Raw genomic sequence first — 23,734 nt, 5'->3', positions numbered from 1 at the left:
TGCAACTAAGAGTTCATTACTTCAAAATCTGTAATGATTCATGTAAAGTTGTACTGATACCAAATTTTAAAGAATCTAATATTCTAATGATAGAATGTAAGTTTGTTAAGCAAATATATGTGTAATACATATTATAGTGAAAAGAATATTTCAGGGGAATGTACAGCCAGCAGAATTTTATGAACTATTTTTAGCAGTAGTTTTCATTTAAGTAATATAATGAATTAGCTATAAGAAACAGGCATTTAGTGAACACTAGTTTAGAGAACACATTTGTTGAAGTACCTGCTATGCAAACCAGGCACTTGCCCATGAAGAGCTTCCTGTCTTGTGGGGAGACCAACCAGGAAAAAGGCAGTTAAACAGTTTATTAAGTGTTGACAAGGGGTTGTTCTTAATTTTCCCTTTTGCTTGAGCCTTGATTGATAAAGGAAGAAACCTAGTAACATAATTCACATGTTTCTGTGGTCAGAAATCCCAAAGGGTTGAGTGGTGTAGGATACAATCGTTATATGGGAGGAAATACAGAATGGGAGGAGGGTGAGAGAAATTTACAGACAGTGAATCGTAGTGATAGTGATTAAGAGCGTGGACTTTTAAGTCAGATCTGGTTTCAGTACTAGCTAGCTGTGTGACAATTACACAATTTCTTGAATCCCTTTAAGCTTCACTTTTCTCTTCTGTAAAATGGGTTATCTCATCCATTTTCTCACCGGTTTCGTATGACGATTAAATAAGATGATTCAGGGAAAGAGTTTTATTTCTAGCATGTGATAAGTACTCAGTAAATGCTAGCTGTAATTAGTCAATTGATAATAATAAATACCAAGGTGCTGGACAACATTAAGATATTATAATAATTGTAGACTTAATTTATCCTTCCCATACCTGTCACCATTACAATTGATAAAATGAAGCTAAATTTTTGCACGTTCTTACTATATTTTCTCATTTTATTTTTTAAAGTAAAAGTTTCCACTGTCCAGTCCAAAAGACAGTGTTTTTGTGATGACTGCAAAACTGTTGAGCCACCTTCTCTTTCATACCAAGAAAACACAAGAGAAAGCCTTCTTGTGGTGAGTGAAGTAGAAATCCTTTGTTCTTCAGCCGAGAAAATGCCATTCTTTGGGCCAGCCAGCCTTTGGCTATTGGCAGCAGTCTTTCCATTTTAAGGACATGCGGGTTGAAAATGGTTTTTTGTCATAAGAAAATATAGCATAACTGAACAGAATAAGCCAAGAAGATATGTTATATGGTTAACTCTTGATTCTCTGCATTGATTAAGAATTAAAAATAGCTGCTGTCTTTTACACCTAAGTTTGGTTCATTGGGTACGTCTTATCCCACAGACACTGCCACTGTCACAGTGTATCTTCACTCACCCACTTCCTAAAAGTATCTAGGATACATACTAGGTAGAAAATATCCTGAAACCCAGACAGAGAAGAGGAAATCTGGTTTATCTAACCTGGATCCCACATGGTTTATAGTGGTAGTGTTTGCTATGTGAGAAACTCCTCATGTAAAGGTATAGTTTTGCAAAAATAGCATAGTAGTTGCTCAGTAAAATACATATTAATTGATATGATGTGTATCCTTAGTTTGACAAAAACACAAAGCGGACTAGACACTAATAACTTAAGCAAAATAGCATCCTCAATGAAATATTGTTTTGAATAAGACTGTATATTGATTAGATTTCTCTTACATACTTTCTGTTAGTGTAGAGGGGGAGAATGTCATTCATTGAACCTAAATTATGATCAATCATCTAATTTATACCCTAAATATTTTAAGTAATATTCAAGCTAAATTGCATTTGCCTGAGCACTTTGAAATATTTTGCATTGTTTCTTGGTATCGGTTGTAATGGATGAAAAGTCAACACTCAGTCTAATTGTCATTTCCTTGTAGATAATGTCATTTAATCTTGCAGTATTTGAGATTTTTCTCTTAGTCTTTTATGTTCTACAGTTTTACTAGGTCCTATCTAAATGTGAATGTGTTTTTATTAATTATACTTAGAACTACTCATGCTCCTTTAATCTGAAGAAACATTTCTCCTTTGTATTCTGGTAACTCTCAGCCCTTATATCTTTGAATATTGCCTCTCCTCCATTCTCAGTATTCTCTTTTCTTGGAGCTCCTATTTAGATATCTGGTAGACCCATCTCCATGTCTCCGAATATGCTTTTCATATTCTCCATCTTTTTAACTCTATTATATTCTGGGTAATTTACTTTGATCTCCCTTTTAATTCATAATTTCTCTCCTCAAATATTTCTAATCTATTTAACCTATACATTGAGTCTTTAATTTTAATGACTGTGTTTTTTTTTATTTCTAGAAATTGTATGTTTCCTTTTCAAATTTTTGTTTAAAAAATAAAACAAAAAGACTTTTCTCCTCTTGCCTTACAGTATTGATAACATTGGAAAATATATATTTCCAAATGTTTTCAAAGGCATTTTAAACTCCTCTCCTGACTTTTTCATGATAACATAATTCTTTATATGGTTTACAATTTTTTATTATAATCTCATTTCAATGATGGTTGTTTACTTGGGGAATTTTAATGTGCCTTGGCTTTGTGTTCAACATTTGCCTCTACTGGGACCCTAGAGGTTTGTCAGTTACACACCATTTTTTATGCTAATTTCTGCATTTGGGTTCCTGAACCACATATTGTATAAATTTAGTTCTCATATATACATTTGTGACAAAGTTTTGGGTCTCTACTTTTCAACTCAAAGCCCTGGGTGGGTGATAGTAGAGTTTTTCTCTCTTTTTTATTTTATTTTATTAAAGTTTATTAGGGTGACAATTGTTACTAAAGTTACATAGGTTTATGGATGGAAGTAGAGTTTTTCTAATCCTTATTTAACCTAGAGCACCCACTCTAGGCCACTAGCTTTATGCAAGGACTCCATTCTAGCTCCCTCCTCAGATGGGCCTGAGGCGTTATCTCCTGTCCTGTGTGGGCATTAAAGACCCAGACCCTAATGTTTGTGTTTGATCCAGATCCCCTGTGGGCCACTGCTAGCTTCGTTTCTGGAACCAGGGAATTTCCCTTCCTTTTTCCATGCATAGCTTTGTGCGTGTTTAAAGCTTATTTTGTCCAGTGTTTCCATGTGTTTGGAGTAGACTGGGGTCCTTCTATATCAGCTCAGCCCACCTTATTGACCATAAATATATTTAAGGTATATTTTCATGTAAAGATTAGAACATTATGTAAAAACTGCTCTTTATTAACAACATAGGTATTTGCTTCAGGACTAATGTATATCATTTTAGATGACAGGTCTCAGAGAAAATGTACTGGAGATAGAGGAGTCTAAAGAAAATCAACTTTACAAAAAAGAGAAAGAAAAACTCAAAACAAATATGAGGGGGCGGCCGGATGGCTCAGTTGGTTAGAGCGCGAGCTCTTAACAACAAGGTTGCCAGTTCAATTTCCATATGGGATGGTGGACTGTGCCCCCTGCAATAAAGATTGAAAATGGCAACTGGACTTGGAGCTGAGCTGTACCCTCCACAACTAGATGAAGAACAACGACTTGGAGCTGATGGGCTCTGGAGAAACACACTGTTCCCCAATTTAAAAAAAAAGAAAGAAATATTTGTTTTTGAATATTGGAGATTTCAAACTAAACTGGGGTAAAGGGTAACTCTAGCCACATACAAAGGAAATGATTTTAGTTTGGTGCTGCCTTCAAATCACAACCTATATAGGCAGCCTCCTTCCTGTCCCCGTATAAAATACAGACAGAAGTAATAATAATAATAGTTATCATTCACTGAGTACTTAACGTATGGCAAGCTCACCTCTAAGCACTATATTAACTGATTTAGTCCTCATAATAACCCTTCTAGGTAGGTTCTGTTATTATCATTACCTTCCTCATTACAGTTGAGGAAGTTAGAGACTTTAAGTAACTTAATCCAAAATTACATTTTTATTAAGTAGCAATGCCAGTTAAACTCCAGGCAATGTAGCTGTAGAGCTTGTACTCCTCACCACTGTGCTATATTGTACACAATTGTGATAGAGGTGTCAGAGGCCAAGATGCTCTGCCATAGTAAAACTAACATCTGGAATAAAATTATAGTGAAGTTTTACAGTAAGCAGAATATGAACTGTCTAAAGCTGCTTGTTCTAAAGACATGTCCCAGGTTAGGATGTTTTTAGAGATAAATAAGCAATAATAAAGGGCTATGAAGGGGAGTCTTGGAGGGAAGATTATGCTGGACCCTCCATGATAGAATGTGGAGCTAATGTGAAGAGTTATGGCTCATGGTAGCTGAGACTAGGTGCATCCACAATATAAAGCAAAACAGTAAGGAAAGTCAGCATCAGAAATTGTTTTCTTTATCCTAACCTGTAGGCAGAGGCTTACCCTGGGTACAAAGTCAGACCTTTAGTTTGTTTTTATAACCATAGCCATTCAATGTAAACAGAGATAAATCTCGGTTTTTTGTGTGTTTTTTTTTTACATATTTATATTTTATAGTTTCATTTTGATTTATTTCATAAATGACAGCAGTGAGATTGCTTTTCCATATAATTGGATGGTTTTATTATGTGCATTTTCCATATCCCTTGTGGGCACCAAAGTAAAATTTCAGAGCAACATTTCAGAAGGCTTTGACGACCTACACATTTTAAAAATGAATGTATATTGAAAATATATTAAAGGACAGATAATATGAGTCAATCCATCAGTTTTCATCTATTGAGCAACAACTGTATATCCAACAGTGTGGAAACCATACACCAATATAAAAACCATGCTCCTGCCTACAAGATCTCATTATCTTGGTGGAGAAATATAATGTATAAGACATGTATATTAATACTAAATTCTGTAGCACTGAAATTCTTAAGTAATTCTGAGAAAGGAGAAATCAGTATGAATTAGATTAGTCAGAGGTTTCATGTATGAGATGGGTTTTATATAATAGCAAGCAATATTTATTGAGCTCTTACTTTGGCTGGCACTGTCCTAAGCACTATATGTATTGCTCACTTCAGGCAGGGAAAGGATAAGTAACTTGCTGGAGTCACCCGCCTAGGAAGAGATGGAGCCAGAATTCACACCCAGGCAATCTGATTGGAGAGTTCACCCTGTGATTCCATCTCTCATAAGAAAGAGAGGGATCTGGGCAGAGTAAATTGAAGGCGGTCCAGCCAGGAAGATTAGTACTGGCAGGGGTAAAAGGCATGGTCTTAAATCCCGGTTGTGAGTTTTTGAGTAGTGTTTTGTATGTCTAATATTATGTGTGAGATTTTAATAGTGGACAGTGATAGTCATAAAGCCTTAAAGTGAACTGGTTGCATATATGTTATTTTAAATATCATATGATGAGTTTTTTTCTCCTATACCTATTATTATTATAATAGAAGTCAATAAGAAATTATGATTCTTTATGTGGTTGCTACTCTTATATTTTATTTTCCAAGAATAGATCTGCTACATAAATCGAGATATACTTAAGTTTACTTTCTCCCCCCACATATGCAATATTTATACAATTAAGGTTAAACAAAGCATGGATGGGTACATTTGGAACATAATGCATATCAGAGAGAAATATCTACCTTCTTGTAATGAACTTTTTAGTATTTTTATTTGACAGCATCAGACCATCAGTGCCATTCTACAAGATACAGAAGAAAAACAAGAAAATTTATTGGAGTTTGAAATAAGAACCCCTGAAGATGCAGGTAAATATGGGCTTCTACTCAAGTTTCATTATTTCAGGCATCCGAGGTCATTGCTATCTGATCTTCTTAAGGTACATGTTTATTTTAAAGTTCACAGTGGCTGAAAAAGTGGTCTCTTTTTTAATAAGAGTAAAGTGCCAGGAATGATCATTACTAGCCAGTGATGCAAACCGGTAGTTGGTATTATAATTGTTGATGAAGATACTTGTTGACTCAAAGTGCAGCATGAGTAGAACCATGATCAGAGACAAGCCACTACTGGTGATATATTTAGATGAAAATATGACAAAAAGCATAAGACAGCGATTAGAGAAAAGATTTTATTACTTTTTGTCTCCTCAGCTTCACCCAGCTATGGTAACCCTTAAAAACAGATTAGAAAAGGACGGTATAGTGGTGACAGGAGTACAGCAAATCCTCACACCTTCCATGTGAGCAGATAGGTCTTACTGAATAGGTGTCTTCCTGTTTACAAAACACTAGTGGTTCAAAATAGTAAATTAAACTGATCTCTGACCTAATAATCTTTATTTCTCAAAACTTCAGTCAGTATTTGCAAACCTTTGATAGCTTACAGCTATGTTTTCTTGAGAGCTATCTCTCAGTTAACTGACTTTTTACTTTATTACCATGTTTCTAGAACAATACATCGAAAAGATGTTAGAAATAAAAGAGGTTATGGATAATGTGCTTGCCAAACAGAAGGCAGAAAGGGATGATCTGGCTAAAAAATACAGGTGAGTGAAAAAAATAAGACTATTTCAGAGTTTTCAGAATTTATTTATTTTTAGCTACAATAGTAAGGCCTAGAATTTCTTAAGAATACAAATGTTGTTTAGGACCAAAAAAAATGACTTTATGAGGTCATCTAATCTGTTACCTCCATGGAGAATTGTACTTCCCAGAAAGATATTTTTCTTCTTTATTACTTGAAATATTCAGAAAACAACATTTTAGTATCTTAAAAAGTTGTCTACAGCCAAGAATTTTATGAAAGGCTTTCTGGTCATGAATCCTAAAACTAAATTTTGTCCCTAGTAAACTCAAATTTTTTACATTAAAAAATTTTCTTTTTGCTGTCACAGATGTCCTTCTAAGCAGTTTAATCATGTATATTTTGTGGTTTTGTGTACTTCTAAATTCTCAAGGTTCTTAAGGAGTGTTATCCAGATTATATTGTTTATATACCTTTTTGCATCCTTTTTTGAGAAAGATGTTTTATACATACACACGTATATATATATATATATATATATATATATAAGTATATATATATATTTTTTTTCTTGTTTGGGCATTACTTTTATTAGTTTTTCATAGATTTAGGTACATATGCACACTGTTGTTTTTTTTCCTTGTGATGAGAACTTTTAAGATCTTTTAGCAGCTTTCAAATATGCAATACAGTATTGTTAACTATAGTCACCGTGCTCTGCATTATATCCCCACAACTTATTTATTTTATAGCTGGTATGTTTGTACCTTTTGACCACCTTCATCCATATCGCCCACCTCCCATCTCTGGCAACTACCAAACTTCTCTATCTATGAGTTTGGTATATATACATATGTATGTGTATTTTTTTTTAGATTCCACATATAAGTGAGATCATAGGGTATTTGTCTTTCTCTGTCTGACTTTTTTCACTTAGCCTAATGCTCTCAAGGTCCATCCATGTTGCCACAAATGGCAGGATTTCCTTCTTTTTATGGCTGAATAATATTACAATGTATGTGTGTGTGTGTGACATTTTCTTTATCCATTCATCCATTGATGGACACAGGATATTTCCATGTCTTGGCTATTGTGAATAATGCTGCAGTGAACATGTAGATACCTTTTTAACTCTATTTTTTATTCACATGTAACCTTTCTAATTTTTTAATATTCTTGTCTTATAGTCATTGGAGATCTATTGCATACTCATTTTTTTCCTGAACTTACTTAAAAATCAGTTTATTTTTATTTATAAATCTATCTTTTATCCCCATTTTGTTTTTCTCTCTAGTGAATAAATGTCTCAGATTCCTTTCTATCTCCTATTTTCCTAACAGTGTAAAGCAAGAGAGCTTGTAGGACCTACAGATGGGTAATTGACTACGTGATATTTCAAGGGGACTTTGGAGAAGACTAGCTTCAATTTTCCTTTATGTCTTATGATTAACAAAATACCTAGAATTTTGGAAAGTTCCTGATCAGTTAGGGTTTCAAGTGTAAATCTTTATTAATATTGCTATAAGACTTAAAAACCTTGTAAACTAAAGAGCATTTTTATTTTCTGTCTGGACTGTTTCGGTTTAAATGTGATACTGTTAATTTCTTTTGTCTTTTCTCTCTATTTAGCTTCTTGCATTTTATGCTACCAGTTGTTTGTTAATTTGATTTCTTCTTGCTGTTTCTTCCACTACATGTACTATTTGCCTTAGTACAGGTCTACTTGGAGTTCAGTACCAACAACTCTAAACTGTGCTAGGAGAAACAGATATCTCTATTATTGCTTTCCTTAAAACAGCTGCTCTTCACGGGTGGTCCCTAACAGTCCCTGATACCATTTCAAGGAGTCCTTGAAGCCAGAACTATTTTTTATAATAATACTAAGGTGTTATTTGCCCTTTTTGCTCTCATTCTCTCATGATTGTACAGTGGAGTTTCCTTGAGGCCACATGACATGTGGTGTCATCACTCTGATAGCTAATGGAATGTGTGCTTGGGTATGCTTGTGTTTTAAAAATTTCTCAGTTTTATTTTCTAAAACAATAAATACTGATAGGTAAAACCTATATAAACAACAGCTCAATAATGTTTAACATTATAAAAAAGTCCTGAGAACAAAAAGTTTGAGAACCACTAGAAACAAGTTTCCAGTATCCTGAAGGTCACTGTGATATAACCAAAAGACAAAGGTGTGGATGAGTCATTTCCTCCCACTCAGTCCTCCAGCCCCTGAGATTTGGTTTGGGGGAGTACACAGAATAATGCTTGTCTGGGTAGTCCCTCTGGACTTGAAAATGCCGCAGTACAAGTTCAAAGTACAATTACGGTAATTATTTGATGAGCTGACGTTTCTCAGATCTAGCTCATATAATTATTCACAAAACAGTCTCACTCCTCAATAGCTAAGGGAACTTGAGGGTGGAACTTACTCCCAAATTTTACTTCCTAATACACCTTACCTGACCTATAAACAGGTAAGCAAACTTCAAACTTAAAGAATGGTATTCCTCCTGGTCCACCAATTGCTACCTTCCAACTGAAGGACTAGTAGGTATCTAGATAGAAAACCCAAGTTTTGTTCCTCTTTTAGGGTTGACTCACAACTAATAAAGATATGAGTATAAATGTGGATAACCCGACTATCACCTCTTTGAAAAGGCAAACTCACTTACCTTAAGAGTCAGTTCCCTCTCAAATAAAATGCATTACAAAGACAGACTCTTGAGCTGATCAAATTTAAATTCAGACAAAGTATCTTTAAAATATAAATGACTGCTAAAAAAAAAGTTTTCTGCTGTGTTTGCATTTTTTGTCTCTTTTTCTTCCTCTAGGGTGTCTGTAGAGTCATTTAAGCATGGTGTCCTGAGAGAACAACTGGCTAACTTGGCCACAAGACAGAAGAGCCTTTTAGTTGCGGCAAAAAAACAGAAAAAAATAAGCCAGAAAATTCAAAACTATAAGAATGTTACATCTTTGTCTGGTCTTAGTTTGAGGAATCTGCCATCCAGCTCACAGATCTCTAGTGAAAAGGACAGCCAAGAGTTTACCAGACTGGAAAAATCAGTGCAGCCCCAATCAGGTTCTGTTAGCATTGTTTGTGAAAGCACACAGGAAACACAGTTGTCTCTGGAAACATGGAACAACAGCCAAAATACCATCACTTGTCTAAATTCAGAGACAGCGAGAAGGGAAGAATTTTCTGGAAATGAGCTGAATTCTAAACAAAATGTCAATGACTGTAACATGGATGGGTCATCAAAATCCAGACCTTCAGATGGCACTAAGATGATTAAATTACCACCCCAGCCTGTTGCTTTTATTGCTGAAGCAGAATATTCACAAAAAGAAAATGATCTTACAGAAACTACAACCAGAGGGCATGAATCCTATAGTCCTTCAGCACTAACTGGCACAAATATTTCAGAAACCACAAGTGTACTTGCCCAAAATAATGTCCATCTATCAGCTGTTATTTGTGGTCAGGCTGTTTCCAGTTATGATCCAAAAAGAGGAAACAGGAAAACAGCTTCCCAGCAACCACCTAGGGGCGCATCAGAAACCCTGACACAGCAAGGGATTAATGACTTTGGCCGTGATACTGGGCATCAGATGAAACCATATCTTAAAAAATCAGCTTTTGCTGCTCCACGCGCAAATGACAGTCAGAGCACCTCCTCCTCTGGGTCTGGCCGTCAACATACTACAAGAAAGTGTTTAAATTACAGCACAGCTTCTAAAAAGAAATGCATGCAGATAAAGGATCTGATAGCACTAGGAAGAATTAACCCAGGAAATAATATTTTGGAATTCAAAACACAGGTATCCTATTTTTTTCTGTCTAAAATCATGTAGATTTTATAAATAAGTGAATAAATGTTGCTGTTACCTAGTGTAGGCATTTAGCTCAGATTAGGGTTTGGCAGGGCTTCTCGAATGGAAGGACAACCATTGTATTCTTAGCAAGAGAAATTGTGCTTCTAGAATTGCCCTATACATTTTAGTCACAAGCACCTTTGGGCTCTCAGACAAGAATTAGTCAATTATATCGCACCAGGAAGAATTTAAGAGCAACATTCTAAGTTGGAGCTGCCATTGGTTCCAAAGTTTTGGGAAGTACTAGTGTATTGTTAAAGCTTCCCCTAATGGCATAAGTATAAATTCATCAGTGAATAAATTCATCTTATATAGAACCTTAATTTGTTTTTAGAAACAAAAAGTGACTTGGAGTTTGGGTAAATCTGACTCAATTAAAACAATATCTCATATGCATAAAGGTAGAGAAGGGGGGGGGAAAGGTTCTGCCAGAAATGCCAACAAAAGCGCTTGCTCTCCCCTTTCCCCCATTCCCTTTTTGAAAGAGGAGTTCAGAGTGGCAAAGATTGCAGTCCTGGAATGCTTCCTTGCTTATGGACCAATTCAGTACCTATCAATCCAGGCTAACTGGAACTTAATTTGAATGACCCTGTTTCCAACCCTTTCCATTTCTGGATAATAAGGCTTTTCCTAGTTAGTAAGCTTTACTTATAAGTTACGAGCAAAAATAAATAAATTTTAAAATCTCCAAACTACAAAGACTGAATTAGTAGCTTGATCTCAGATCCTTTGATGTTCCTGTTTGCTTGCCTGTCAACCAGTTTATTTCTCAGTAATACCTACCTCATGTTCACCAAAGCAACTCAAATTTTATGTAGTAAATTAGTTACATTACCTCATTTTTAAAGAAGAAAACTTTTTAGGGCCTTCATTTAAGTCCACATATAGGTAGAAGTTATAGTGTATCAGTTAACAGTTCAAAGGGATAGTCTGAGAATAACAATTCTGAACCATGGCATGGAAAGACCCAGGATTTTAAAAGCGTTATTTGACTTATTTGTTTTATACCTGGAAATTTGAACCTCTTATTCCCCTTCACCTTTCCCCTCCTTTAAAAAATTTTTCAATTACAGTTGACATGCAATATTAGTTTATATTAATTTCAGGTGTACAGCATACTGGTTATATAATTTAAGAAGTGATCCCCGACTAGTCTAGTACCCATCTGGCACTATGCATAGTTATTACCATATTATTGACTTGTTTCCTATGCTTTACTTTACATCCCCATGACTATTTTGTAACTACCAATTTATACTTCTTAATTCCTTCACCTTTTTCACCCTAGTCCCCACTGCCTCCCATTTATCACCCCAACAAATCTCGTACCCATCTGACACCTTACGTAGTTGTTATATTATCGGCTATATTTCTTATGCTTTACCCTACATCCTCATGACTACATTGTAACAACCAATTTGTATTTCTTAATCCCTTCCCCCTTTTCACCCATTCCCCAACCCCCTCCCATCTGGCAACCATCAAAATGTTCTCTGAAACTATGAGTTTGTTTTTGTTTTATTTTGTTCTTTAGATTCCACATGTAAGTGAAATCATATTGCATCTGTCTTTCTCTGTCTGACACTCCACTCAGCACAATACCCTCCAGGTCAATCCATGCTGCTGGAGATGTCAAGAACACATTCCCTTCCCCAGCTGAACAATATTCCATTGTATATATATACCACCTACTCTATCCATTCATCCACAGACAGACACCCAGGCTGCCTCCATATTTGGCCATTGTAAACAATGCTACAATGAGCATATGGATGCATATGTCCCCGCAAAGTAGCGTATAGAGTTTTTTTTCCCCCCCAAATAAATAAGCAGAAGTGGGATTACTGGGTCTTTCTTTGTCTCTTGTTATAGCCTTTGTTTTAAAGTCTATTTTGTCTGGTATTGCTACCCCAGCTTTTTTGTTGGCATTTTCATGAAATATCTTTTTCTCATCCCTTTACTTTCCCATCCCTTTACTTTCACTTTCAATCTAAAGTGAGTCTCCTATAGGCAGCATGTAAGGGTCTTGTTTTCTTATGCATTCAACCCCCCTATCTTGATTGGAGCATTTAATCCATTTACATTGAAAGTAATTGTTGCTAGATATGTAACTATTGCCATTTTGTTGTTCATATTCTTTATCTTTTTTCATCTTAAAGAAGTCCTTCTAAGATTCCTTGTAATATTGCTTTGGTAGTGATGAACTCCTTTGAGCTTTTCCTTGTCTGGGAAGCTCTTTAACTGTCCTTCTATTCTAAATGATAGCTTTGCTGGGTAAAGTAATCTTGGTTGTGTGTCCTTGCTTTTTGTAACTTTAAATGTTTCCTGTCAATCCCTTCTGGCCTGCAAAGTTTCTGTTGAGAAATCAGCCAACAGTCTTATGGGAGCTCCCTTATAGGTAACTAACTGCTTTTCTCTTGCTGCTTTTAAGATTCTTTCTTTGTTTTTAACCTCTGGCATTTTAATTATGATGTGTCTTGGTGTGGGCCTCTTTGGGTTCGTCTTGTTTGGGACTCTCTGTGCTTCCTGGGCTTGTATGTCTATTTCTTTTGCTAGGTTAGGGAAGTTTTCTGTCATCTTTTCTTCAAATAGGTTTTCAGTTTCTTGCTCTCTCTCTTCTCCCTCTGGTACCCCTATAATGTGAATGTTGGTACACTTGATGTTATCCCAGAGGTTCCCTTAAACTGTTCTCATTTTTTTGGATTCTTTTTTGTTTTTGCTGCTTCAGTTGGGTGTTATCTTCTAAATCGCTGATTTGATCCTCTGCTTCATATAATCTATTGATTCCCTCTGATGTATTCTTCATTTTAGTTATTATATTCTTTATTTCTGACTGGTTCTTTTTTATATTTTCTATCTCATTTTTTATGTTTCTTATCTCTTTGTTGAAGTTCTCCCTGAGATCATTGAGCATCCTTATAACCAGTGTTTTGAACTCTCATCTGGTAGATTTCCTGTCTCCATTTTGTTTAGTTCTTTTTCTGGAGCTTTGTTCTGTTCTTTTATTTAGGACTTTTTTGTGTGTTCCTATTTTGGCTGTCTCCCTGTGTTTGTTTCTATGTATTAGGTAGGGCTGCTATGTCTCCCCGTCTTAGTAGAGTGGCCTTATGCAGTAGGTGTGCTATGGGGCCCAGTGCCTGACTCTTCCTGGTCACCTGAACTGGGTGCTCCAGGTGTGACCCTTGTGTGGGTTGTGTGTCCCCTCCTGTTGTAGTTGAGTCTTGGTTGCTGTTTGCACTTCAGTGGGAAGGATTGATCCTCTGGCTGATTGGTTGTGAGGATTGGCTATGACTATAGTGGAGGAGCTGTGGTGCAAGGGCTAACCCTACAGAGCAGGGTTCACTTTAACAGGGCTCTGGTGCCTGCACAGTCTTCCCTTTGGGTGTGTTGTCCTTGGATGTGGCTGGGTGATGCTCCAGCTGGGTCTGAAGCTGGCAAATAAGTGTGTCAGTCCCCAGGGCCACCTGGCATGAGCCACAAAGCAATCCACAGATGGCCATTGCCCGCACTGGGCTTGGTGGTGCCTTGAGAGGCCAAGCCATGAACCAAAGCCGGCTATCACTAGTACCGGCCTTGGGGTTACTCAGCCAAAGGTATGAGACACGCTGAAGCCAGATGCTGCTTGTTTGGGTTTTGTGAGCCTTTGAGAGATTTTTAGGAAAGTCCACAGCATGAGCCAAGATAGGCCATTTATATGGAAAAGCCCCTGGAAGCAGCTTGTGTGAACCCAAAAGTTGGGTAGGGCGGGGAGTCAGCGAGGCAGAGCAGACTGTTAGCCAGGTTGATGGAGACTCAGACGTGGCAGCCGCCTGCATCTGCACATCGGGAGTGGGGAGGCTCAACAAAGAAACAAAGGCTTCTGTTAGCTCCTCTGTCAGGGAGAAAGCTACCCCTCTAGCCCTCGCCCTTAAGCCAAACAATTCAGTTCCTCCCCATTTGTCCCTGGTGCTTGTCCCTGGCTGCTGTCCCTGTGCTGGAGCTCGGAGTGAATGAGTCCATCAGTGAGTAGGTCTGTGTGTAGGCTCTTTAAGAGGAGCTACTGGAACTGCATCTGCCCTCATCTCACTCAGACCCAACCTTCTCTGGTTTTCATAGCCAGAAGTTGTAGGGACTTCTCTCCCCGGCACAGAAACCCTGAGCTAGGGATCCTGAGGAACCCCTCACTCCTCTGTGGGGGGACCTCTGCAGCTGAGATATCCCTCCTGATTTTTTTTTTTTTTTAATTTATTGGGGTGACAATTGTTAGTAGAATTACATAGATTTCAGTTGTGCAATTCTGTATCACATCATCCATAAATCACACTGTGTGTTCACCACCCAGAGTCAGCTCCCCTTCCATCACCGTACATTTGATCCCCTCCCTCCTGATTTTTAATGGTCCCATGCTGATGTGGGACCAGCCTGTTCCACATCTCCACTCCTCCTACCAGTCTCGAGGTGGCTTCTTTTATATGTCCTTAGTTGTAGGGCTTTGTTTCAGCTAGACTTCATGCGATTGTCAGTGATAGTTGTTCTATAGGTTAGTTGTAATTTTGATATGGTTGTGAAATGAAGTAAGCACAGCATTTACCTACTCCGCTGTCTTGACTGGATGTCTAACTCATATTTTGACAGTTGAAGATACTTCTCTGGAGCAGCTATAACAAACTTTTTGTACAAATTTCATATTTTAGCTATTTTTTCTTTAACAGCTTTATTGAGATATAATTAACATACAATACACTATACACATTTAAAGTACAGTTTAACAAGTTTTGACATATGTATACACCTGTGAAACCACAAACAAAATAATGAACATATCCATCACCCCTCACAATTTCTCTGTTTCCTTTTTATACCTCCTTCATGCCTTTCCTTCCCATGCCACTCTCCAGACAATTACTGGCTGCTTTCTGTCCATATATATTAATTTGCATTTCCAAGAATTCTATGTAGGTGGAATTATACCATATGTATTTATTTTTGTCTGGCTGTCTTCTCTGAGCATAATTATTTAAGATTCATCCTTGTTGTAACATGTATCAGTAATTTATTTAATTAGTTTCAGGTGTGCAAAACCACTTAATGATTAGACATTTATATACCTAGCAAAGTAATAACCCCAATAAGTCTATTACCTATCTGACACTGTACATAATTATTGGAATATTATTGACTATATTTCCTATGCTGTACTATATATCCCCATGACTATTTTTTCTTAATTATAGTTGACATTCAGCATTATTTTATATTAGTTTCAGGTGTGCAGCATACTGGTTAGCCATTTATATAATTTATGAAGTGATCCCCCTGATAAGTCTAATACCTATTTAACACTATACGTAGTTATTACAATATTGTTGACTGTATTCCCCATACTGTATTTTTTTATTGCTGAGTAGTCCATTGTATGTATATACTACAGTTTGTTTATCAATTCATCTGTGATAGACATTTAGGTTATTTCCAGTTGTTGGCTATTACAAATAAAGCTACTGTGAACATTAATATACACAAATTTTGGTATGACATAGGCTTTCATTTTTCTTGGGTAAATACTTAGCAGTAGAGTGGCTGGATTGTATATGGTAAGTGTGTATTTAACTTTTTAAGAAACTACCAAAGTTGTAACATTTTACATCCCCACCAGCTGTGTATGAGAATTATAGTCTCTCCATCCTTCCTTAGCAAACACTTAGTATGATCAGTCTTTTAGTTTTAGTCATGCTAACATGTAGTGTACATGTATGTGTTATATAATATATACATTCATATAGTAGTTTATCATTGTGGGTTTAATTTGCATTTGATAATGATTATGTTGAACATCTTTTCATATGCTGTTTGCCTCCATATTTATTCTTTGGTGAAGTGTCTGTTCAAATCTTTTGTCCATTTTTTTATTGGTTGCTTATTTTCTTATTACTGAGTTTTGAGAATTTTTTAAAAAATGTATTTTGGATATAAGTCCTTAATCAAACATATACTTTGCAGATATTTTCTTCTAGTCTGTGACTTGCCTTTTTATTCTCTCAACATTGCCTTATAAAGAACCAATGTTTTAAATTTTGATGTAGTCCAGTTTATCAATTTGTGGGTGTTTTTTTTTTTATTGATTGTGTTCTTAGTATCATATCTAAGAATTATTTGTCTAACCCAGGGTCACAAAGATTTGCTGTTTTCTCCAAGAATTTTTATAGTTTTAGGTTTACATTTAGAATATGATCCATTTTTAATTAATTTTTATACATGATGCAAAGCAGGATCCACATTTATATTTTTGAATTTGGATATTCAGTTGTTCCAGCATCATGTGTTGAAAAAAGTACCCTCTATTAAATTGCCTCTGCACCTTTGTAGAAAATCAGTTGTCCATATATGTGTCTATTTACGGACTCCCTATTCTGTGTCAATATTATCATCAATACTATCTTTTCTATCAATACTATCTTGTCTGTCTATTCATCAATACTATCTTAATTATTGTCTCTGTATAAGTCTTGAAGTAATGTGAGTCCTCCAATTATGTTTTCCTTTTTTAAAAGTGTTTTAGTTATTCTAGGTCATTCGCAATCCCTTGTAATCTTAGAATGAGTGTGTCAATTTTAAAAAAAGGGGACTGCTGTTATTTTTATTGGTATTGGGTTGAATATATAGATTAATTTGGGGAGAAATGACATCTTAGCAATACTGAGTTGTCTAACCCATGAACATGGCATAGCTTTCCATTTATTTAGGTCTTCTTTGATTTTGCTCAGCAATGTGAGAGTCAGTAACACGTCTTTCACATCTTTTATCAGCTTTATCCCTAAGTGGTTCATATTTTTGATAGTATTATATATAATATTGTTTTTTAAATGTCAATTTTTAGTTATTTGTTGTTAATATGTAGAAATACAATTGATTTTTATATGTTGAGATTTCATACTATAACCCTGCTAAACTGACTTATAAAGTTTTAGAGATTCCATTGGATTTTCTATATAGATGTTCATGAATAAAGAGAGTTTTACTTTTTTCTTTCCCGTATGAAAATTATTTCTTTTGTTGACAGACTGCACTGGCTAAAATCTCCAGTACAATGTTAAAATAAAATGGTGATATCAGACTTCTATTTTTTTCCTAAGACCACTTTTCTTAGGGAGAAAAAATTCAGTCTTTCACTGTTAAGTATGATGTTAGTTGGAGGTTTTCTTCAGAGATGCTCTTCACCAGGCTGAGGAAGTTCTCTCCTCTTCCTAGTTTCTTGAGCGTCTTTATCATGAAAGGGTATTAGAATTTTGTCAAATGCTTTTTCTGCATCAATGAGATGATCATATGGTTTTTGTTTTTTATTCTTTTGATGTGGTGTATAACATTAATTAACTTGGGGATGTGAAACCAAACTTGCATTCCTTTGAAACTAGATAAATTCCACTTGGTCATAATCTTTTCATGTGTTTCTGGATTCAGTTTTCTAGTATTTTGTTAAGGATTTTTGCACCCATATTTACTAAAGATATTGGTTTGTAGTTTTATTGTGTTGTCTTTGTCTGCTTTTGGTATAGACTAGGTGAATACTAGTCTCATAGAATGAGTTAAAAAGTGTTTCCTACTCTTCTTTTTTTTTTTTTTTTTTTTGGAGGAGTTTGTGAATTGGTATTAAGTCTTCTTTAAATATTTGGTAGTAATAAGCAATGAAGCCATTTGTACCTGGGCTTTTTCTTTGTTGGTAGTTTTAAGATTATCTATTTCTTCTTGAATCAGTTTTGATAGTTTGTATCTTTCCAGTAATTTATCCATTTCGTCTAATTTATCTAATTTATTGGCATACAGTTATTCATAGTTTCTCTTATAATCCTTTTTATTTCTGTAAGGTCAGTAGTAATGTCCCCATTTTCATTTCTGATTTTACTAATTTCAATCTTCTCACTTGCTTTTTTTGTCAATCTTGTTACTTTTTTCAAAGAATCAACTTTTGATTTTGTTGATTTTCTCTATTGTTTTTTCCATTGTCTCTTTTATTTATTTCCACTCTAATATTTATTATTTTCTGTCTTCTGCTTGCTTTGTGTTTAGTTTGCTCTTCTTTTTTCCAGTGTCTTCAGTGTATGGTGAGGTTATTGATTTGAGATCTTTCTTCTGTTTTAATATAGGCGTTTATAGCTATAAATTTTCCTCTAACTCACTGCTTTTGCTATACTCCATAAGATTCATTCTGTTGTGTCTTTACTTTCATTCATCTCAGTATTGACTTGCTTTCTAATTTGTCTTTTGATTACTTGTTTAACCCATTGGTTATTGAGGAATGTGTTGTTTGGGTTCCACATAATTGTGAGTCTCCCATTTTTTTCTGTTATTAATTTCTAATTTCATTCCATTGCAGTTAGAGAACATACTTTGTATTATTTCAGTTCTTTTAAATTTTTTGAGATTTATTTTGTGGCTTCACCAGCATATGGCCTATCCTGGAGAATGTTCCATGTACACTTGAGAAGAATATATATTCTCCTGTTGTTGTGAGAAGTTTTTCTATAGATGCCTGTTAGTTCTAGTTGGTTTATAGTGTTGCTTAAGTTTTCTCATTCCTCATTGAGTTCCTGTCTATTTGGACTATACATTATTGAAGTGGAGTATTGAAGTCTCTGATTTTTATTGTTGAATTGTCTATTTCACACTTTATTTCTGTTTTTATTGGATCCCAGATCTTGTGAAATTTACCTTTTTATATGCTGTATAGTTTTGTATTCTTATAAATATTTTGGAGAATTATTGTAGGATACAGTTAAGTTACTTGGAAACAAGTTGATCCTTTTGGGTCTTGCTTTTAAGATTTGTTGGGCAGGATTTAGAGTTAGTGTTCAGTGTATGCCTAATTATTTCCCACTACCGACTGAGGCAAGATTCTTCTGTGTATCATACCAGTGCCCCATAAGTTTTGAGGTTTTTCTAGTTTTGCTGTTGGGAACAGGTACTATTTCTGACCTTTGAGAATACCAGGTGCTATTAACCTGTAATCCTTGCAAGTGGTTCTTTTCCCATCTGTGGGTAATTTCCTCAGATACATGGCCAATCACAACTCAACTGAATACTTAAAGAGGACCCTCTGAAGATCTGCAGAGTTCTCTGTCATCGTATTTCTCTCTTCTTCAGTGCTCTGTCCTGCAAACTCTAGCTCTCTTGCCTCCCTAAACTCTGCTCTGCTCAACGCAGGGAGTCCACAGGCTTTCCCTGGATTCCTTCTCCTGCACCATGACCTGGAAACTCTCTGAAGGCAGTGACCTAGGACAGTTGGAGGGCTTACCTCATTAATTTCTTACTTCCCAGGGATCACTACTTTGTTGCCTGATGTTTGGTATCTTACAAAACATTGTTTCATATATTTTGTCTGTTTTTTGGTTGTGTCAAATGTTAAGGTAAAGCTGGTCCCTGTTACTTCATCGTGGCCAGAAGCAGAAATTAACATATGTCATCTATTTTTTTAATACTAATTTTAATTTTATTTTTCACTTCAGGAGACTACCCATAAAGCCAGTGTCTTACTGAATGGAAAAATTAAGGTAGAAAATGGTCAGATTTATCAAAATCCAGTCACTTGGCTCAAGGATCTTCTAGGAGGCGACAGTTATGTGACCTGGAATTATGCTTGGAGTAAGGTGGGTCATTCTTAAATTTATCTTGAACTTCATATTCAAATGGAAAGATACCTTTTTTAATGATAAAAAATACTTTAAAAAAAAGAAAGAAAGAAATCTTAAAGTTCTCTAAGGCAGTTTTTGTCCCCAGGTGTTGCTTCTGCATATGCTACATGCTTCCTTCCCCAGCTCCTCATTACCAGAATCCCCCGGGACAAGCTTGCACAGCTGCGGAGACCCTCTTTCACCGCTCCTCACATAGTCTCAGAAATGGGAACGCCCTCAGTTTTTCTGACCCCAAGCGATTTCCGGTCTTTGTGACTCCACATAGAAAATTTGGGACGACTGGTGTATTCATAATTTAGTTAACATGTTATCAGTATTCTGACAAAATCTTCCCCTAAACACAGAGGGAATGAGCAAGGGGCCTAAGATTCAGAAAAGTTATTGGTGTATCTTTATGTTTGAACATAGCCTTGTCTGTGAATTGCTAGCCCCTCTAAAATAAATATTTCTTTTCATTCAGACTTCCCAAACTTAGTATCCTCCTTCTCAGTTCTGTTCTGACTTACAAGTGCAATTTAACCACCAGCTGGAAGACTATTAATGACTGGTACCCTTGAGGTCCAGTGATCAGCCACCTCCAGATGTCTGTAGCACCATTTCAGGGACAGTCTTGCAATGATTCATTTAGAAAGGTCAATGAGTGGACATCCACCATTACTGTTTCACAGAATTGCAGATGCCTGCAGCCTTCACCGGCCATTCCGTAAGCTTGAATGCACCACTTCCTGAAGCACAGTTTCCTCTCTCCTTTTTTGTCCTAGTCAGCTCTGCCCACCCTTCCTCCTAACTCCTGCTCGTGGTCTGTGTTCCAAAACTCTGCATATGGTCTCCTAGACCTTTGTGGTCAGTGCTGCCAGAAGTGTGTTTCAGTTCCTTTACTTACGTCAACACATTTTGGATTTTTCTCTGCTTAATAATCTCTCTGTCTTTTTTCTTTCTCCTAAAGTTTTTGTTTTTTCCTATCCCCTGGAATCACCAGCCCGTCTGCTTTCAGTTCACCCTGCCCAGTCCTTTCCATGGATTCATAAATCATATTTGCATGTTAGTAATTAACATTTAACCCATGGAAATTCCTTTTTTATTACGAAGTTTCTTAAACTTATGATAGATTATATCGTTTTGCTGAAATGGAATCTATGTCCACAGCATGAATAGGGTACTGGTGGCTATAGCTTAGCTTCTTTTGACCTTGACACTCTGCTGTAGCGTGCCTAGTGATGACGCAAGTCTCTCACTCTTTTTCCCCACTGCAGCTGTTGCATTTCCTGCTTTTGAATAGCTGGCCTGACATCATTTGGCCCTTACTCTGTACCTATGCCGCATTTACATACCACATTGTTTCTGGTCTTTTCTCATCAGCCATGTCAATTAGAGTTATATTGTTTAGCACCTATGTGATAGTGAAGCCAAATGCAAAATGAGGGCAATTCTTGGATATAAGATATTCATACAGATTACCTGAGCAGGACTAGATTTTTTTTCTAATTACCCTAAAAACAGAAACTTTAGAATTACTATAGGCCATGCATGTACTTCTAGTAAATACTCCAGGCTGAGAAACACAATGCCGGTGAGTTTCTTAACAATATTTAAAAGTTTCTTTTAAAATTTACTACATAAACTACCTCTACCTCTTCTTGTCTTTGGGTAACTCCTGAATTCAGTCACTTCATCATGAAAGGAGCTTTTGTACATTGGTAAATGTGAAAGTTTCTACTGACTAGTTCTAAGAATGTCAGTGAGGCTATGTGGCTAGGAGTGGTTGGTTGTCAGGCAAGAAATGCCAGAAAACTAGATCTCGTCCTGCATCAGACAGGATGGCGGAGCCACTAGATACAGAGATGACTCATACTTCCCACCCAAGCAGCTGGGCCTCACCAAGGGAATTCTGATGCTTACTCCCACTGGGCGTCACTGTTCTCACTGCCACGGCCTCCTAGCGGTTACGCCTTATCCTGATGTGGCAGAGTGATCTCTGGATAGGAGACAGGACACCAAGCTTGTTCCTGGTTCCACCCTTGATAAATTATATGATGAAGGCAATGGTTTTCAATCCTTCCTACACAATTGAATCACTTTGCGGAGCCTTTAAAAACTACCAATGCCTATTGGACCCCTCTTCATAGGTTCTGATCTTAGTCTGGCTTGGAGACCAGGTGGTAATATTTTTAAAAAGCTTTCCAGGTGATTCTAATGTGCAGCCTGGAGTGAGAAACACTCACTGATCTAGATCAAGTCATTTAACCTTTCTGAACCTGTTTTCTTATGTATAAAACAGTGCTAAATGCTCCCCCAAAAGCCTACCAACTTGGCAATTCTAGGACTTGCATAGCACTCTGTGGTTTGTGAAGGTTGAAAACTCCATGCGGTCGGAAGGTCAACTGTAATCTCTCTTTACAGATGTGAAAACGGAGTGGCAGGAGGTTAAGTGCCCTGATTAGCCTCAAGGCCAGGAAGTGGCAGGACGAGGCCTAGAACCTGATCCTCTGATTCCCTATACACTTATTTTCTACATTTACAACAATAACACAAGGGAGGCCCATGTCCTTTCATTGGCCATAGTTTGCCCTGAACTCAAAAGAGCACACAGAATCAGCCAGCTACCCTTAATGAATTTATGTAAATCATTTTTGCGAATGCCCAGGACTGTGTTTATGCAGATGAAAAGTAGACTGCCATTTTGGTCAGTGATTCAAGGAGCACTGACAGATCTCGTGCAAACATACTTCCTACCCAGATGCCTCCCTGTCTGAATTCCTGCCCTTATAAATTCACTCCTTTGGATGTAGTATTGACTTTTCTCTATGGTTCCCCCCTCACCCTACACACTTTCTAAAAAAATTTCTTCCACCATCTTGATTAGGAATACCAAGATATGGAAAAGTTGAGGTAGGAATATAGAAACTGATAGAAATGGTTGATCTGGACAGACAGCTTCATTCAGTCAATTCATTACACTCTCAATGTGTCTTAACTTAATCTCCTGTGAGCTCAGCTTCTACTCAAGAGGAGATGGTTGGAGATGTGGGTGCTTCTAAAATACAAATATTCAGGGGGTATGAATTCTAAAGACAATGTGAAAGGCCTACTGCCCTTCTCTGGCCTCTAACTGCATAGAGTGTCTGAGGGAAGCAGACGGAGAAGGGGAGGTTCTAGGATGGTGGTTGGGAGGAGGTGGTGAATAGCACTCAGAAACCATCAGGTCCAGAGACTCAGCTCTTCCAAGGCAGTTAGTACACTTTGTTAATACTTTCTGTCTTGTCTTCTGAATTCCTTGAGAAATATTTTAATTTTCTTAGCTAAAATGTGTTTTTATATGATATAGTGAATTTAAAAGAAAACCTACAGTTTTCTTATTTTTTTTGCCATTTCCCTCCGCTGAGATAAAAACAAAAATAACATTATCCTTTCCTCTTTTTTCCTCTTGGGATAGTGAAAATTTATTGACTTGCTTCTTAAAACTTGAAACGGAATTAAAACAGTCATCTGAGCATCTATGAACAGATTCCCATTAGTCAGTACCAACAAATGGTTTTTCTGAACCCATACGAGAAATGGACTGGCACTTTCAAATAAAATGGAGTCCCAGCAGGGAAACAAATTCTTGGACACCTCTTTAATATTCAAAGACAGGTTATGTTTTGTATTTTTTCTTGATGCATATTAGTACCTAAGGTATGAAGAAACATTTGTTACTGCAATTAATGACATTTGATATACTGCACTTTATTTCTTCAGAGACCTAACCAAGACAAA

The 23,734-nt window shown here is 36.5% G+C and overlaps 1 protein-coding gene across 1 annotated transcript in view; it reads left to right on the top strand.

The window, feature by feature from the left end:
* The window catches only part of ANKRD31 (ankyrin repeat domain 31), a 130,193-nt gene that overhangs the window by 93,170 nt on the left and 13,289 nt on the right, over positions 1-23,734 (top strand). The window contains exons 19-23 of the mRNA XM_033110016.1: positions 967-1,076; positions 5,638-5,725; positions 6,366-6,462; positions 9,272-10,259; positions 19,793-19,933. Coding sequence (XP_032965907.1) covers positions 967-1,076; positions 5,638-5,725; positions 6,366-6,462; positions 9,272-10,259; positions 19,793-19,933 — 1,424 coding nt within the window. The remainder of the gene's footprint in view (positions 1-966; positions 1,077-5,637; positions 5,726-6,365; positions 6,463-9,271; positions 10,260-19,792; positions 19,934-23,734) is intronic.

This window comes from Rhinolophus ferrumequinum, chromosome 7 (assembly GCF_004115265.2).
Source record: "Rhinolophus ferrumequinum isolate MPI-CBG mRhiFer1 chromosome 7, mRhiFer1_v1.p, whole genome shotgun sequence".
Classification (NCBI taxonomy): Eukaryota; Metazoa; Chordata; class Mammalia; order Chiroptera; family Rhinolophidae; genus Rhinolophus; species Rhinolophus ferrumequinum.
This window is presented reverse-complemented; position numbering and strand designations above follow the sequence as displayed.